Source organism: Anopheles stephensi, chromosome 2 (assembly GCF_013141755.1).
Source record: "Anopheles stephensi strain Indian chromosome 2, UCI_ANSTEP_V1.0, whole genome shotgun sequence".
Lineage (NCBI taxonomy): Eukaryota > Metazoa > Arthropoda > Insecta > Diptera > Culicidae > Anopheles > Anopheles stephensi.
This window is the reverse complement of record NC_050202.1, coordinates 43,977,480-43,991,992: the sequence shown is the minus strand read 5'-3', so window position 1 is coordinate 43,991,992 and position 14,513 is coordinate 43,977,480. Positions and strand designations below refer to the sequence as shown.

The 14,513-nt window shown below is 44.8% G+C and overlaps 1 protein-coding gene across 19 annotated transcripts in view; it reads left to right on the top strand.

Annotated features, from left to right (window-relative positions):
- The window catches only part of LOC118507561 (basement membrane-specific heparan sulfate proteoglycan core protein), a 90,704-nt gene extending 80,400 nt beyond the window's left edge, over positions 1-10,304 (top strand). For 17 of the 19 annotated variants that reach the window (XM_036046178.1, XM_036046174.1, XM_036046180.1 and 14 more), the window contains 11 exons: positions 12-130; positions 248-419; positions 3,251-3,493; positions 5,425-5,579; positions 5,656-5,937; positions 6,017-6,939; positions 7,008-7,168; positions 7,231-7,481; positions 7,549-8,248; positions 8,319-8,469; positions 9,925-10,304. In XM_036046178.1, coding sequence (XP_035902071.1) covers positions 12-130; positions 248-419; positions 3,251-3,493; positions 5,425-5,579; positions 5,656-5,937; positions 6,017-6,939; positions 7,008-7,168; positions 7,231-7,481; positions 7,549-8,248; positions 8,319-8,469; positions 9,925-9,958 — 3,191 coding nt within the window. In that variant the 3' untranslated portion in view covers positions 9,959-10,304. The remainder of the gene's footprint in view (positions 1-11; positions 131-247; positions 420-3,250; positions 3,494-5,424; positions 5,580-5,655; positions 5,938-6,016; positions 6,940-7,007; positions 7,169-7,230; positions 7,482-7,548; positions 8,249-8,318; positions 8,470-9,924) is intronic. The other 2 variants (XM_036046166.1, XM_036046175.1) reach the window with 2 other exon arrangements.
- Positions 10,305-14,513: the final 4,209 nt, after the last annotated feature.

Sequence of the window (14,513 nt, the reverse complement as noted above, 5' to 3'; positions counted from 1 at the left end):
CACATCGCTAGAAACAGCGCTCGTCCACGATCCTTCGCATTCAGGCAACCGCAACATCAACGTGGCGCAAGGTTCCTCGATACAGCTGGAATGTAAGCTACCACCTGGTGCACCGTACGTAAACGTTCGGGTAAGTGATTTAACAAATACCACTAAACATACTAACCTTCGCTACCTATTTCATGCAAGTGAAAGCATTTGAATAATACTGATGGTGGTTGGTTGTGAACTTTATATCTACAAACAGTACAACTGGCACCGTCGGGGACAAAGTCTGCCACCAAGCACGTACATTTCAAGGAACGGCAAGGTGATGCACCTCAGAAACTTGGCCAGGAATGATGCCGGCACGTACGAGTGCAGTATGACCTACCCGGACGGCACCGTTGTAAATGATTCCATAGTGCTCACTATCGGTGGTAAGTATTAGCGTTGACGCATCGCATTTCAGCTATAGGAAAAAATGAAGCTAAACGGGGGCCTGAACAAGCTATAGAAAATGAGGTGGCGGGGGCTTTAAGCAAAATTAAACCCAAACAGGCAAAGTGTTCTTCTAGTAGAGGTTTCAAATAATGCAGGCCGAGGGAAAGCCAAATTCAGCAAACAGTTTCCTATCTTCATGGAAAGTTGAGAGAAACGGTTAACGATAACTTACTTTTGACGAAACTCTTATCAGTTTTCCTATAATATTTTTGTATTTAGAGTTTGCTTCTTTTAGTTTTATTCCTCTGGTCAACAGCACTATTGAAGTAGTAAGCTACTAGCACAAAGAAAGTAGTAGTGGTAGTTACAGTAGAGCAACATACAAAAGTTAATGCTTCGTTTTCACGAATCCGGAAATAATATATTGTTGTAGAAAATTAGAACCATTTTGCTGAGCCACATGTTATAGAACGATTGTTGATATTTATCGCATCTGCTCGATCACGATCACGATTTGCTAGAGGCTGCATTTTTTACCCCCAGTGAATGTACATAGACATTAGCAGGCCCCTTCTACTGTGCGAGACACCATTATGTTTCACTGCCCGAATTGTCGACGATGGTGTCGATCCTTGACACTTTAGCCTTGTAATCGACACACGTATGCCGGAACGCTACAAATGGCATCCGCGGCATACGCTAAGTATTTAGATGTTTAGAAGCTAATAGATTACAGTGGAGACCAGCAAAGAAAGTGGGAAAAAGCAATGAATCGAATAACTCTCTAATTGCCATTCGTAGTGATGCAACGTACAGGGTCATGCATCATGCAAGTCTCTGATATTTCTGCTTTGGTTTCGGAACGACACATAACAATGGTATAAGATACTTAGAACAGAACATACAAAAACAAACAAAATACTGCCACCAGCCAATGTATAGTACACTCGTAGAAACATTTTAACAGAACACTACCAAAAACCACCCAAAATCATATGCCAAACCGATGGCAAACACTGAACACGATAAGTACACATCGTTAGAAACAAGCAACTGCCTAGTGCCGGCTGACATACTCGTGCGGTGTGTTCTTAGCAGTTTGTCAGTAAATGTTAGAGGTGATTAACAGTAGTATGTAGCGTTCAGCCACCGCATGTTCAATCAGCAAAAAAGCATTCTTTTGAGTGCACGTAGCAATTCTTTCAGCAGTAGTGAGTTAATTAGTTCCGTTGTGCCAGCCGAAGATCCGCCGTAGACAGAAGGTTGCGAATCTTTGCTCTGGCACATTGTATCTACTAGATATGCCCTAATGTAGAACATTGTCACTAGCAAACGAGTACTGCATCCCGCATCCGTACTCTGTATCCTGTCATGCACACATTCACACAAACACCCACCCACATGCACACGCACACCAAACACACTAGCGATACATACTGACACGTGTACTTGTTGAAGCATATGCGCCATATATCCATTATGTTATGAATGACTAACCGACCCCGTTTGAGACACAAGGATTTCTGACAGGTGTAGTGAAAACCAACCGGGTAACAGGAGTAGTATAGTAGATACAACAAAAAAAACACACACACAAAATGGGAAAATAAAATAACAAACACCAATGTACTAATGTAAAATCATTTCCAATCTCTCTCGTCATTTGCTTACACCAATTCTGAAGCACCATTCGTTGCGAGTGGTTTCTATTTACGCTAGTATCTCTAGTAGCCAAACTCAAAATACACCTTATTAGCTGCCTGGCGTTAGAACCATTTGCTAGTCCTGTTCCCTCAACGCGATCCACTTGCAAGACTTGTTCGACCCCAGTGTGTTTGTGTGTGTGTTAATTGCAACGCTCATCCATATTGTTCACTTCCGCTCATGTCATGGGACACGATCTACAACACATATGTCTTATAACCACCATTATTGGACGATAAGCGCAAAGGCACAAAATCACACAGCTCAGTTTGTAGTTTTGTTACTAGCACCTCCACTGTCGTTGCCTTGTTCTACTTGCGCTTCTTCACCATTGTGCTGAACGTGATCATTAACGAAATTTGCACAGGCCAAACCAACCATTTCCATGGCAGATGCAAGAGTTTACTGATGTCCTGTTTTATCATCCTCCATGTGCCTGTCCGTTACATGTGAGTGTATGTGTATTCGTTTGTGATTGTTTGTGTGTAGAGCTATACGTACGTGTGTGTTGTTGTTTTGCCACTGACTCATCTCAACTTCATACGGCTTGTAGGCAACATAACTTGGCACCTGTGCCTCATATGCGATCCAACCTGCACCTTTAGCCCATGCACCCAAGCACACACGTACAAACACAAACGCACTCACAGCCCAACAGACAATCAATCGCTCGCACTTCATCTCATCTCTTTCGTGCTGGTTGTTCAAATTTACTGAGCACTAGAGCTTCCGGAGTTTCTTCTCGGGAAGAGTTACACGCAATCTCGTAGGGGAGCACTAGCACACATTGCGAATACTGCCACCGCCAATGCTTCGGCTGATCATGATTCGATCCTCACTGTGTTTTCCCACTCCAGTACGCTAAGCGAACGCGATGCAAATTCAAAATCTCAAGCCGGAACAGTATTTTGTGTGTGTGTGTGTCAGTGCGTGTAATGCATTTCGCTTCTTTGAACGCAATTACCAGTAGCAACATAGTACGCGAAACGCGATCGACACATATACGCAATCAAAGCCGTCCTCAACTTTTACCTATTTGGTGCGCGAATGTTTTGCGAACCAATTTCCATTTCCATCTTCTTCTATTTGTCGTTGTTACGAAACAATCCCTTCGGTGACGCAGGCCGTCCAACCGATGTGCAGAGACCTACGTTAGAACCTTGTCCCGCCGTGCCCAAATACTGTCTAGAGCTCGTTATCTGCTGCATCAGGGTTGACAGGCCGCGAATGCAACGCGGCCGAAAGCGCAACGCCCGATGGAGACACCGAGTCGCCGGTGTCAACAGGCCCACCGTTAAGGATGCTGCGTTGGCGGTTATAGACGCGGGGGCCGAGCGTCCGAACCGCCTGCCAACGTACCAGTTCGGTTTGTTATGCATATGACTTCTTATTTCTCCTTCACTGTCTGTCTGTCCCCCGTATTAGTTCACATATGTACCATGTGTACCCTACTATAGTGCGTTTACTTATCCCATACATTTTTATATATTTACCGTGCAATTATAGCAATTATAGCAAAACTGGTAGTAGACGCCGTAGTTAGTCAGTCTCGTTGTCAGTGTCACTACAGATCTTCTCCCTTAAACAAAACAACCATCGTCGATTCAGCTCGTGACAGCTACTCCGCTACACGCTCCACTGTCGAATGTTCCAAATTCCAAATTCCAAATTGATCGTCTACATCGGTATGATCGCTACTGGTCCGGTTTTCCAATAGGCTTTTCCCAATCGAAGTACCTCGCATAAGCATTGAGCAGTTCAGTGGAGTATCTACGTCATTTCTTGTGTTAAGCACCCATATGTGTTCCACCTGTGTCTGTGTTCACCGAAGTAGCATATATTTGAGTGTTCTAGATAGTTTCACTTCCTAGTGTCTTAACGTCTCGCTCAATGTCTGCTAAAGCTGTTAGGTAAAATGAGTCCTGTAACTTTTAAGTAAGCAACGTCGACTAATAACCCACATACAGTCACCGTTCGTTCGTGGTCACAAGCAGCTATAGCACTAGAATTCTCTGTTTTGCCCTTTTTGTACGTTGTTTTTAGCGTCTTTCGTTTGCAAATTTTGCTCTTAAATGCTTTACAAATGTTCAGGAGATACCACCAATCTCCACGTTTTGTGAGCCGCCAAAAATGAGCGCATCTGTGTACTAGCGCCAGAAGCCGAAAAAAAACAAACGCTTGTGAATAACTATTCCCAACATTCCCCAAAATGGCGCGCATGAAATGATCCGATCTCCGAGGGTATGTAAAACATTATAATTATCCGTTCTGTGTGCTTACTTGTGTACTTCCTGTGTGCGTTTCACGGTACCGAAGTGTACTGTTGTGCTGGCGAAAGGTATATTGTATTTTTCAAACTATGCTTTTGCTGTGTGTGCTGTGTGTCTACTGTTATTTGCTGTGTGCTTACGTGTTTGTGCGACTTTTTTACAGACCTTTTCTCGTTTCTGTTACTTTTGCGCCATTGCTTATCTTTTACTTGTTATCCTCTGAACAGGATAATCCTCCAGGTATCGCCTTATTTTTTCTTCTTCTTTATTGATTCTGACTTTTTCTACTGTTTTGGTTCCGTTTCTTGCATTCATTATATGTTTGTACTTTTTCATGCCTTACGAAAAAAAACTTTTTCATGCCTTCTTTTTCTGAACGGAATAATCCTTCTGCTCTGTTTGTTAGCAACAGACTCTGATCGTGAATGTTTTAAATCAGTATTACCAAGACTGCTATTGACGACTCTAAGTACTTTAAAGAATAATGACATGAGTGAGACCTCAAGTCTCAACAACTCTCCAAAAGGACAGAATATTGTCCATGCTTGCTTCAAAACGATTATAACCGTATTGTAAAACTGTGCTGACTGCTAACCCTCATCAGTAGCTAGTGTTCGTCCGTGCTAATGGTCTTCATCGTAACCTAGTTTTATTATCCCTGCAAAAAAACATGACATTAATCGCAAGGTTGTGGTACTAACCGGTGGGAAAGGTGTGCTAATAATATCCAGCTGGGGTGGTGTACCCTATACTAGTCTAATCTAAGCTAATCTAAGATCAATAACAGGTGGTAGAGCAAAAGGATTCAATTCGTACCAAAGAGTTAAATGCAGCTAAATTATGCCAGAAAATGCAACAAGCCAGTAGTAGTGAATGTTATAAAACCAACATGTATCGAACAGCCTAGTAACATCAGTTGTCAAATTCGGAGGGTGCTTTTTAGCCTAAAATCCCACAGCACCCTCAATTGCACGAGGAACGTTTCAATAAACTTTTCCTTTACGCTCACACTTTCGCTCCGGAACAGCTCCAGAGTCACTGCCCTATCTACAGCTCGAACCTGCGTATTCAACGGTGCGGCCCGGTGAATCACTCGTAGTCGACTGTAGCTCATCTGACGGTACGGGCGTACCGATCCGGTGGGAGAAATCAGACGGATCGTCCCTACCGTACAACATTCGCGTAAGTAACATCCACGGCGAGTATTTTAAAGTCATTTAATAGCGATACAAATCCCATACTCTTTGAACCCCAACAGCAAGAAGGAAACCGTCTGTACATTCAAAATGCCCGCGAAGATGATTCCGGTTTGTACACCTGCATCTGCTACACCGATGACGGGTTGCGATACATTACTGACTTCCAGCTGGATGTGGAAGAAAACACAATCCCGGATGCACCGCCCCGTAGTACATCGCGCCTGGAATTTGTCGAACGTGGAAGTACGGTGAGGTTGCAGTGCAACACCGAGCTCCACCCAACATCCTACCAGTGGTCTCGTGTTGACGGAGATCTGCCATCCGATCGAGACACGCGCGGAGTACGTACTGCTTTCTACTTGATTTGGTGCTTCAAACAAGCTAACTTTATGTTCTGCCTTTTTCCATTCACACGCACAGTCTATTCTAACGCTGACAAACGTTCAAGCTTCGGATGCCGGAAAGTACGTCTGCTCGGCCAAACACGGCGGTCAATCCGTGAACGTCGTCATCACGCTGGTCGTCAACAACGTGATCCCGTTCTTCCCACAATCACCCCGCAGCTACATGGAGTTCAAGTCCTTCGATAATGTGTACTCCAAGTTCTATTTCGAGATTTCCTTCAAACCGGAAAAGATGAACGGTCTCATATTGTACGCTTCGCAGCGTCGCCCTAACCAGGACTACATTGCACTGTCGCTGCGCAACGGATACCCACAGTTCCGCTTCAACTTCGACGGCCAGCAGGTGGTGCTGCAGCCAGAGAAACCGGTGCACATGGGTAAATGGCACACGGTGAAGGTTAATCGCGTACGCAACAATGGTTTCCTGCTAGTGGACGATCAAACGCCGGTCAACTTCCCGGAGAAGCTTAAGTTCTACGGACTCAACCTGGACGATCATCTGTTCATTGGCGGTGTGCCACAGTTTGATCAGGTACCGGCATCAGCCCTGGAGTACAAGGAAGGCTTCGTCGGATGCATCAGCCGGCTGAAGTTGAACGAGAAGGAGGTGCAGCTGTACCAGGATGCGCTGGAAACGGTCGGCATAACAACGTGCGAACCGTGTGCAGAAGATCCGTGCAAGAACTCCGGTACTTGTCTGGAAGCACAAACGGCCCAAGGTTACAGCTGTCTCTGCCGGGATGGATATACGGGCAAGAACTGTCAGAATGAGGGTGACGGATGTAGCGAAGACACGTGCGGTGTCGGACGTTGCGAGGAAACGGACAGTGGAACGGAGTGCTACTGCCCAATTCACAAGACTGGCGATCGTTGCCAGTACACGGAGCACTACACGGACGCAACGCTAGCCTTCAAGGACGGTAGTTACGCAGCTTACGAGTAAGTAGCACATTTCACATGCGGCTGAATCATGAGCTCACTTTTCTAACGTTTCTTTGTTATTGTAGCAAATTCCAATTGAAGCGTAGCATTCGCTTCCGCTTCAAGCCAGACTCGTTGGAGAATGGTATCATGTTCTATGCGGCGGAACACGAACAATCGTACGGCGATTTTATGGCAGTGATCCTTAATAATGGTTTCGTCGAGCTGCGCTACAGTGTGGCCGGAAGTATGTTAAAAACATGTGCGTTTCAATCATTACCATTTCTAACCACGATCGTTCGCCCACAGAAACGAAACCACTCATAGTACGTTCGGTTGTGCCGGTTGAGGCCGGTCAGTGGCATACGGTTTCGGCAGGACGTAGCAAGGCTGGCATCGGATACCTGCAGGTCGATGATGAAGCTGTTAACAATGAAATGTCCAACCGCAACACACCAATCGCGCTTAAAACGAAGGTGTATGCCGGTGGTTACGACAAGCGGCTGCTGCTCAGTCAAGAAATTGGAGTACGACGTGGCTTTGAGGGTTGCATAGCGGAGGTAAGTTGGTGGAGCGATCACCCTCACGGCCTACTGTCTACTAACCAATACCTTGTGTCCTTACTAGCTCGAAACATCCGGCAACAAGCTGAACATGATTGACGATATTCGAGACTCGGCGAACGTGTACCACTGTGGTCACGCAGGCGCACCCCAACCAGATCCATCGGACGACGAAAGCCCCGTCACCTGCAGACCCGGACGTGGTGGATACGATTGCGAAGTCATCACCGACATCTGTCTCGATCAGCGTCCCTGCGAGAATGGAGCGCTCTGTCAAACGCACCATGGTGGCCAAAACTATACTTGCACCTGTCTGGCAGGCTATCTCGGGTTGCGATGCGAGGTGCAGTACAACACGCTCGTTGCATCCCGCTTCAGCGGAAATGGTTTTATCGAGATCAATCCGAAGGCGTTCAAGAACAGCGAAAACCAAGTCACCACCGAACTAGCGATCATGTTTAGCGCGTACGAACCGAACGGTTTGCTGATCTGGTACGGACAGCGCAACGACGAGGAGTTCCTGGGCAATGATTATATTGCTCTCGCCGTACAGAATGGCTTCGTCGAGCTAACGATCCGAATGGATGGACAGGAATCGAACGTACGCAACAGCGATGTATATGTCGTCGATAACGAACGGCACGTGGCACTGATTCGCCGTGAGCGTAACCAGTTCCATCTGCAGGTTGACTCGATGACGGTGCACGGTGAGACGCGTCCGACCGGCAAGCAGACGATGGAGATCCCTGGCAGCATCTATGTCGGTAAGTAGCAGAGAGACAGCATGCAGTTCAGCTCAGATGCTCAGTGCTAATCGAAAACACCTATTTTCAGGTGGTGTGCCGGACATTGAACGTATCACCGGAAACCGGTACAACGAGAGCTTCAACGGATGTGTGTTCAGTGTGGAGAACATTGAGGAGAGCAAGTCGATCGAGCTGCGCGACTATGCCATCCGCACCGTAAACGTGGATGTGTGCGATGAGTGAGTATTGCTATTTTGGTTTAAAGTTTTTATAAAATTAACACCGAGTTATAAACAGTACGATTATAGTCAATCAATTATGATTATTATCAGCTCATCCTGTCCATATCTAAATCGCTTGTCTAACAAAGATTCCATCTTATACACACATGCTATCGTACGGAAATTTGGTAACTATTAACAAACAAACCCATATTAATCCAGTCCCTCCTGGATACCGTCCTCGCTTCTTTACACCGATTTCGATGATCTGGGCGATTCGCTCGGTCCGTATGAGTTTGATAAGATTGAGGAACCTCCGCCAGTGCACATAATCTATCCCCGTCCATACAATGGTGCCCGGTTTGGGGCCCCGTCAGCGGGCTGCATTGCTAGCTTTCTTATATTGCAACTTACGATATTCTTACTAGCCCGTAACGTAACGCCAAACCATATCTTATGAAACGCCTAAAGATCCTAAGCTCAGGAAAGGGCAACCGTTTCCGTTGTGTAGTGTTAGCTAGTTCTAATGCATAACGAATTCATCATCGCGCGCGAAAAAGAGGGAAGCAACAGTTTGTACATTTTACCTTCACGTGCCATTATGGACCTGTTTGATTGATCATCGTTGCTGTTCGGTTTGTCCTGTTGCGATTGTTTTCTGTTTAAAGGCAAATGGGGATAGTTTCTGTGTGGTTTATCCCGAAACAAAGACGGTGTTTTCATGCAGAACAGTTGAGATATAAGCTAATCATATTTTAATCACACGTTATCGAGGGCGAGGTCCGCGGGCTCGCAAATGCACAACCACCCAGACTGATGGACCAGAGAGTTATGACAGTGAATGTTATGTGGTAAAGATGTACATATAAGCAATCATTAGGCGTTTCATGTGTCATACAATACCATTCTCTAATGCTTTGGTAACATCATTAGAATCTTGCCTTACGATCATTTGAGTTTTATTTCGGATAAAGTTCAGAAAAACAGAAAATTCACTATCTGTTTGACAATTTCATAAAGAATTGCCACAAATAGTGTGCTTTAAATCTTTGAAATTATTATTGTCATTGTAACTGAGCCAGTTAAATATCCAATTATGTGGCTCAAGACAGTCAATTAGCAAACGCATCGTATATCCTGCCAACAATACCAGAGATGTTGTTTTCACCATTTGTATCGATATGAAAACCCCAAGTCCTTACTTTTCCCAAACTTTCCATACACTTTTCCCACAATAGTCAAATAAGCAACGAATGTAAATAGTGCACTAACGATATACGACCACTACATATCGAAATTAGAAGATACCAGTCTTAATGTAAAAATTAGTCTAATTAATTTCTAGTCCTAACATATGTACGAAAATCAAAACACAAACTCTCTAGGTATAACACCAAACTGATCAAAGGAAGGGCTTCTCTTGATACTATAACTATAATCAACTCTTACTCCCTCTTCCATCCCAATTTGCAGACCCAATCTAGGAACGGAACCGCCCGTAGTGTAAAACTCATTTCTTCCCGCGAGCAGCAGAAGCAGCTTTCGATTCGATTCTTCCACGCAAGAAAAAAAAAATAGGAAAAGAAATGACCCTCAAACTGTTCACTCTTGGATGTGGCGCCAAGTCACAAACTAATCAACGATGCTTTTTATGGAGAACACAGACGGGCGAACAACAGTGAAACAGTGAAATAACATATTAAACAATGCATACTACAAAAAAAAGAAGAAAGCTGTATCGTATACCTAATAACGCAGAAATGTGCACGAAGAACGGAAAACACGCGTACAGTAACGAACAACGAATGTGCCAAATAATTGTAGTATTTATGTAAAAAAAAAAAAAAAACAAAACAATAACGAAAACGAAATCGCGTTTGACCGGCGTCCGGATTATAGTAAACAAACAAGATTGAACTTTCCGCACATCTCGCGGACATTTTCACATACCGCGAGAGACCGCTTGTGCACGTGCAGAGAAACCCGGACACGTGTACGTATAATATATATATATATATATATATATATATATATATATATATATATATATATATATATATATATATATATATATATATATATATTTTTTTTTTTTCGCACTGCCAGCTTTCGTGTCACGTACGATATTATTTTGCTCTAATATGTTGTTTTATAATTACTTCCAAGAAATGTAATGGGTAACGACCAAACACAGTGCAGTGAACACACTTCCACAAATCCAGTTTGAAGTCAGGTTGAGACAAACCGTTCTGCACAACAAACGATTGTGTTCATTTCCGTTTAGATAAATCACCCTTATCCTGTAAGCTCAAGGGACAAGTGCAAGCTAGACACCACGCGCTCGTACAGATTTCATTGAAAATCCCAATCTCAAAGTTTTGTTACTCGCCATATTCTAATCCTTTTGCAAAGCTTTTTGTTTGTGTTTAATGACCGAAATTGTTTCCTCCGTAAGCACCACGGATGATGGAGGGGCATTCGCGATTCAACTAACTGCCCATTATGATGGTCTTCAATTCTTTACACTAAGTACGCTCGATATGTTAGAAAGCGGGAAAACCCCAGATAAGAGGAAGAAAGATTGAATAAAACTCTGATGACCATATAGCAACTAAACAGCAACAACAGCAAACATCCCGAAGCTTGGGTGCACCAGAAAGGGACTCAGATAACTAAGCTATAATTTGTCACTCGTTTACTTTCGTATCAATTATGACAATAAAATCAATAGTCAATGTAAAACGACACTATGACGCTGTTGCACTAAGCTACTATTTTGGATGCACAAGTTCACGAAAATAATGCGTTTAGTACAGAAAGAAAATTTACAGACGAATGGCCCAAAGTTCCCGTCTTTGACTCAGGAGCTCTCGGCACATGATTTCTCTTCGCATTTCGTATCTCAGCATCAAAGAGCTCATGTCGTCCCCGTTTTGTTCGAGTATCCCCGATTCGCTGGCGTTCGAGTCGATCTTCTCGGCTATGGTGGCTCGAACACGTTGAGATCGGAATCTAACAATATTTATAGCGCGTGTCTGGATCTTGCGGATCTAGCTGTGCGCTAAGACCGTCGTAAGAGATAAAATGCCAATAAAGGCGGGTGAAAGAGTGCGACGAGCAGAGAGGAACACCGGATTGGTCGGCCTCCAACATCACCAATATCGCCTACCGCCAGCAACACCAACTACTTGCCGTTAAACGATTCGAGTCAGAGTAATCCGTTGGCGCGAGCGACGGAGCTGGGAAGCCGTCCTTCAAAGGCTATTCGAGGAAGATCTAATTTGGAGTGAAATCAGTGATCCATAATGGCCGATCGACATGGCGAACTGACCGTGACAGAAAAAAGCCTCAATGTTTGTGGTGGACGTGGCTTCAGGAGATAAAGGAAGGACAAACGTGGTGCAGGATAGAGGAATAATTTGAAAAATAGGCCGGCTCTCATAAGCAACTTACACCCTAACAGACTGCTCATGAGGCGGAGTGGTGGCAGAACAAGGCATCAGCCGAAACACGAACGGAAAGTAAAATGAGCTTTCCGAAATGTGTGTAGCGTCATCTGGTGTTGAGTACGGTAAGTATTAACATATAAAAGCAGCATATTCCTTTCAACGACATTCCTTTTCTCATCACAAGCACATCATATTTTATATAAATAATTGCCATTTTTGTGATTTTTATATGATTTTTGAATTTTAAATATTATTTTACAATTACCTTTCTCCACCTGCACGGTATCGCTGAACCGCCGGGCATAATTCACCTCAACACGTTCAGCTAAAAAAAAAAAATAAATTAAAAATCAATTTGATCAGTTAAATAATACTTTATCCACCAAAAATGTTGGTCGATATCAATTTAAAAAATGTATATTTATATTAATATTGGTGAAACACGCACACCAAACACGGTGGTCATATAAACCTTGGGCATGACTTTGCGATGGCATGACTTTGTACAGTTCCGCAAGACACGCTCACTTTGTAGAGCTCCACCCCAAGCAAAACGTGAAGTTGTCAACTACAATACTTGGCAACAATAATAATTGCTACAGTTTCGGAAATTATGTTTTCCTTTTTCGCGAAATAAGCCCCGCAAATTGGCAACAAAAGCAACCAGCGTATCTGTATTCGGTACTGCAAGTGCGATTATGCGATAGGATCGGGCGGATCAGCGGCACAGTGAAAAGTTTGATTCATATCGCTCGGTTCTTGTGATGGAGCCCCCGTACAGCTATCTGCAAGTGGACATTCAGGAACATCCGACGCCGATTGAGTTTCCGCCACCTTTCAGCATAGAGGAGTTTAACCTGTACCACCATCACGGGTATCCACCGCACATGAATTACGATAAGAATGCCTTGTACATGAACCATCTGTCGCTGTCCGGTACCATGTTCCCGAACGGCACTTCCCGAAGCACCCACAAGTCCAAAGGCCACAACACCAAGCACCACCAGCAGCAGCAGCAGCAACAGCAACACCAGCAACAGCACCAACCGCAACACCCCCAGCAGCAGCACCACCAGCACCAACAACAGCAGCAGCCACATCCGCATCCGCAGCATCCGCAACAGCATCAGCAGCCGCACCAGCAGCATCCACATCCGCAGCAACAGCCACAACAACCCTCTCCCGTATCAGGCCATCCCCCGCAGCAAGTGCACAACCCGCGAATTGCGAAGGAAGAGAAACCGGACGTTTACAGCAAGGAATCATCGCAAGCACCACCTACCACCCCGACGACCAGTTCGTCCAGCGATTCATCGTCGTTCAAGCTGAAACACTCACCTAACGTGCCCGAGGAATCGATCAAGAACCTCTCCGTGAAGCAGCTGATACGCGCCAAACATACGCTGCAACAGCGTATCAAGCGCGAGAACGAAACGCCCGAGCAGAAGGCAGCACGTCGGATGCGCAACGCGGAGTTGAATCGAAGGCGTCGCCAGAACAAGGAGGACATACGCGTCACGATCGAAAAAACGAAGAACCGACTGCGGCAACGGATAAAGCGCGAGATTGATCGGATGCTAAGGACACGCCAGAAGCGGGACGATTTTCTGCGCGAAACGTTCGAACAGATGGCAACCGTGTTCGGGGACGAGAACATGCTGCAGTACCAGGAGCGTGTGGCGAACGTGCTGTGGGAAATCTCGAAGGGAGGTGGCAGCGGTGGCGCAGATACTGCATCGCACGGAAGCGAAACCAGTGGGACGAGTACTACGGACCGTAGCATCTCCTAAGACCTGTTGGGTAGCAGCCAGCCTGCATCATTGTACAAGCTTTGTCTTAATATATTTTTTTAAATCCCCCTTTTATCTTGATCAAATGGTACATACCACGCCACACCGTTGCAGAACAATTGGCCATCCTGGGAAGGGGTACACGATAAGCCATTGTAAAGTAGGACTTGCACATGCGATTCAATACGCTAACCTTGCGCTAACCGTGCGCCGGTTTTTGAACAATCGCGTTCACAAAAACTCTCAAGGGCTCATCACCGTTGGGCACCTACCACGAACGATTGGTTGGGAAGAAAAGCAAAACAAAAACTATCGCCCCTGCCCAAGGATACGGAATTAGCGAAATTAGAGACTAGTGCGTAAAGAAAACAAGCAACATACAGATACAGATAGTAGCGTGTAAGTAAGCAAGTTCCGGAAGGTTAAAGTGAAATTGAGCATTGGCAGGTTGGTCGGTCGAATGCAAACTTTTCATAAAACCTTTGATGCGTGTCATTCGTTTTTTTTCTTTCTTTTATCTTTGTAATATGAAAACAACACCATTGGCCGGTGGTACTTGTGGCGGTGCGCAACACACAACCTACCACCAACGAACGAACAGTGCTGCAAGCAAGCAGCAGCATCATCTTCAAACACAAACAAAGTTCAATAAATCTGCTGCTCGCCCATCCGTTTGAATGGGGTGTTGCTCGGTATTAAGATTTGGGTTCATATTTTTATCGCCTGCTTGCAATCACATTAGTAAAATGGTAAAAACTGGTCGACAAAGTTGATAAAAAAGGGACCATTGTTTGCGTACGTACCAAGCACCCAATTGCCTTCC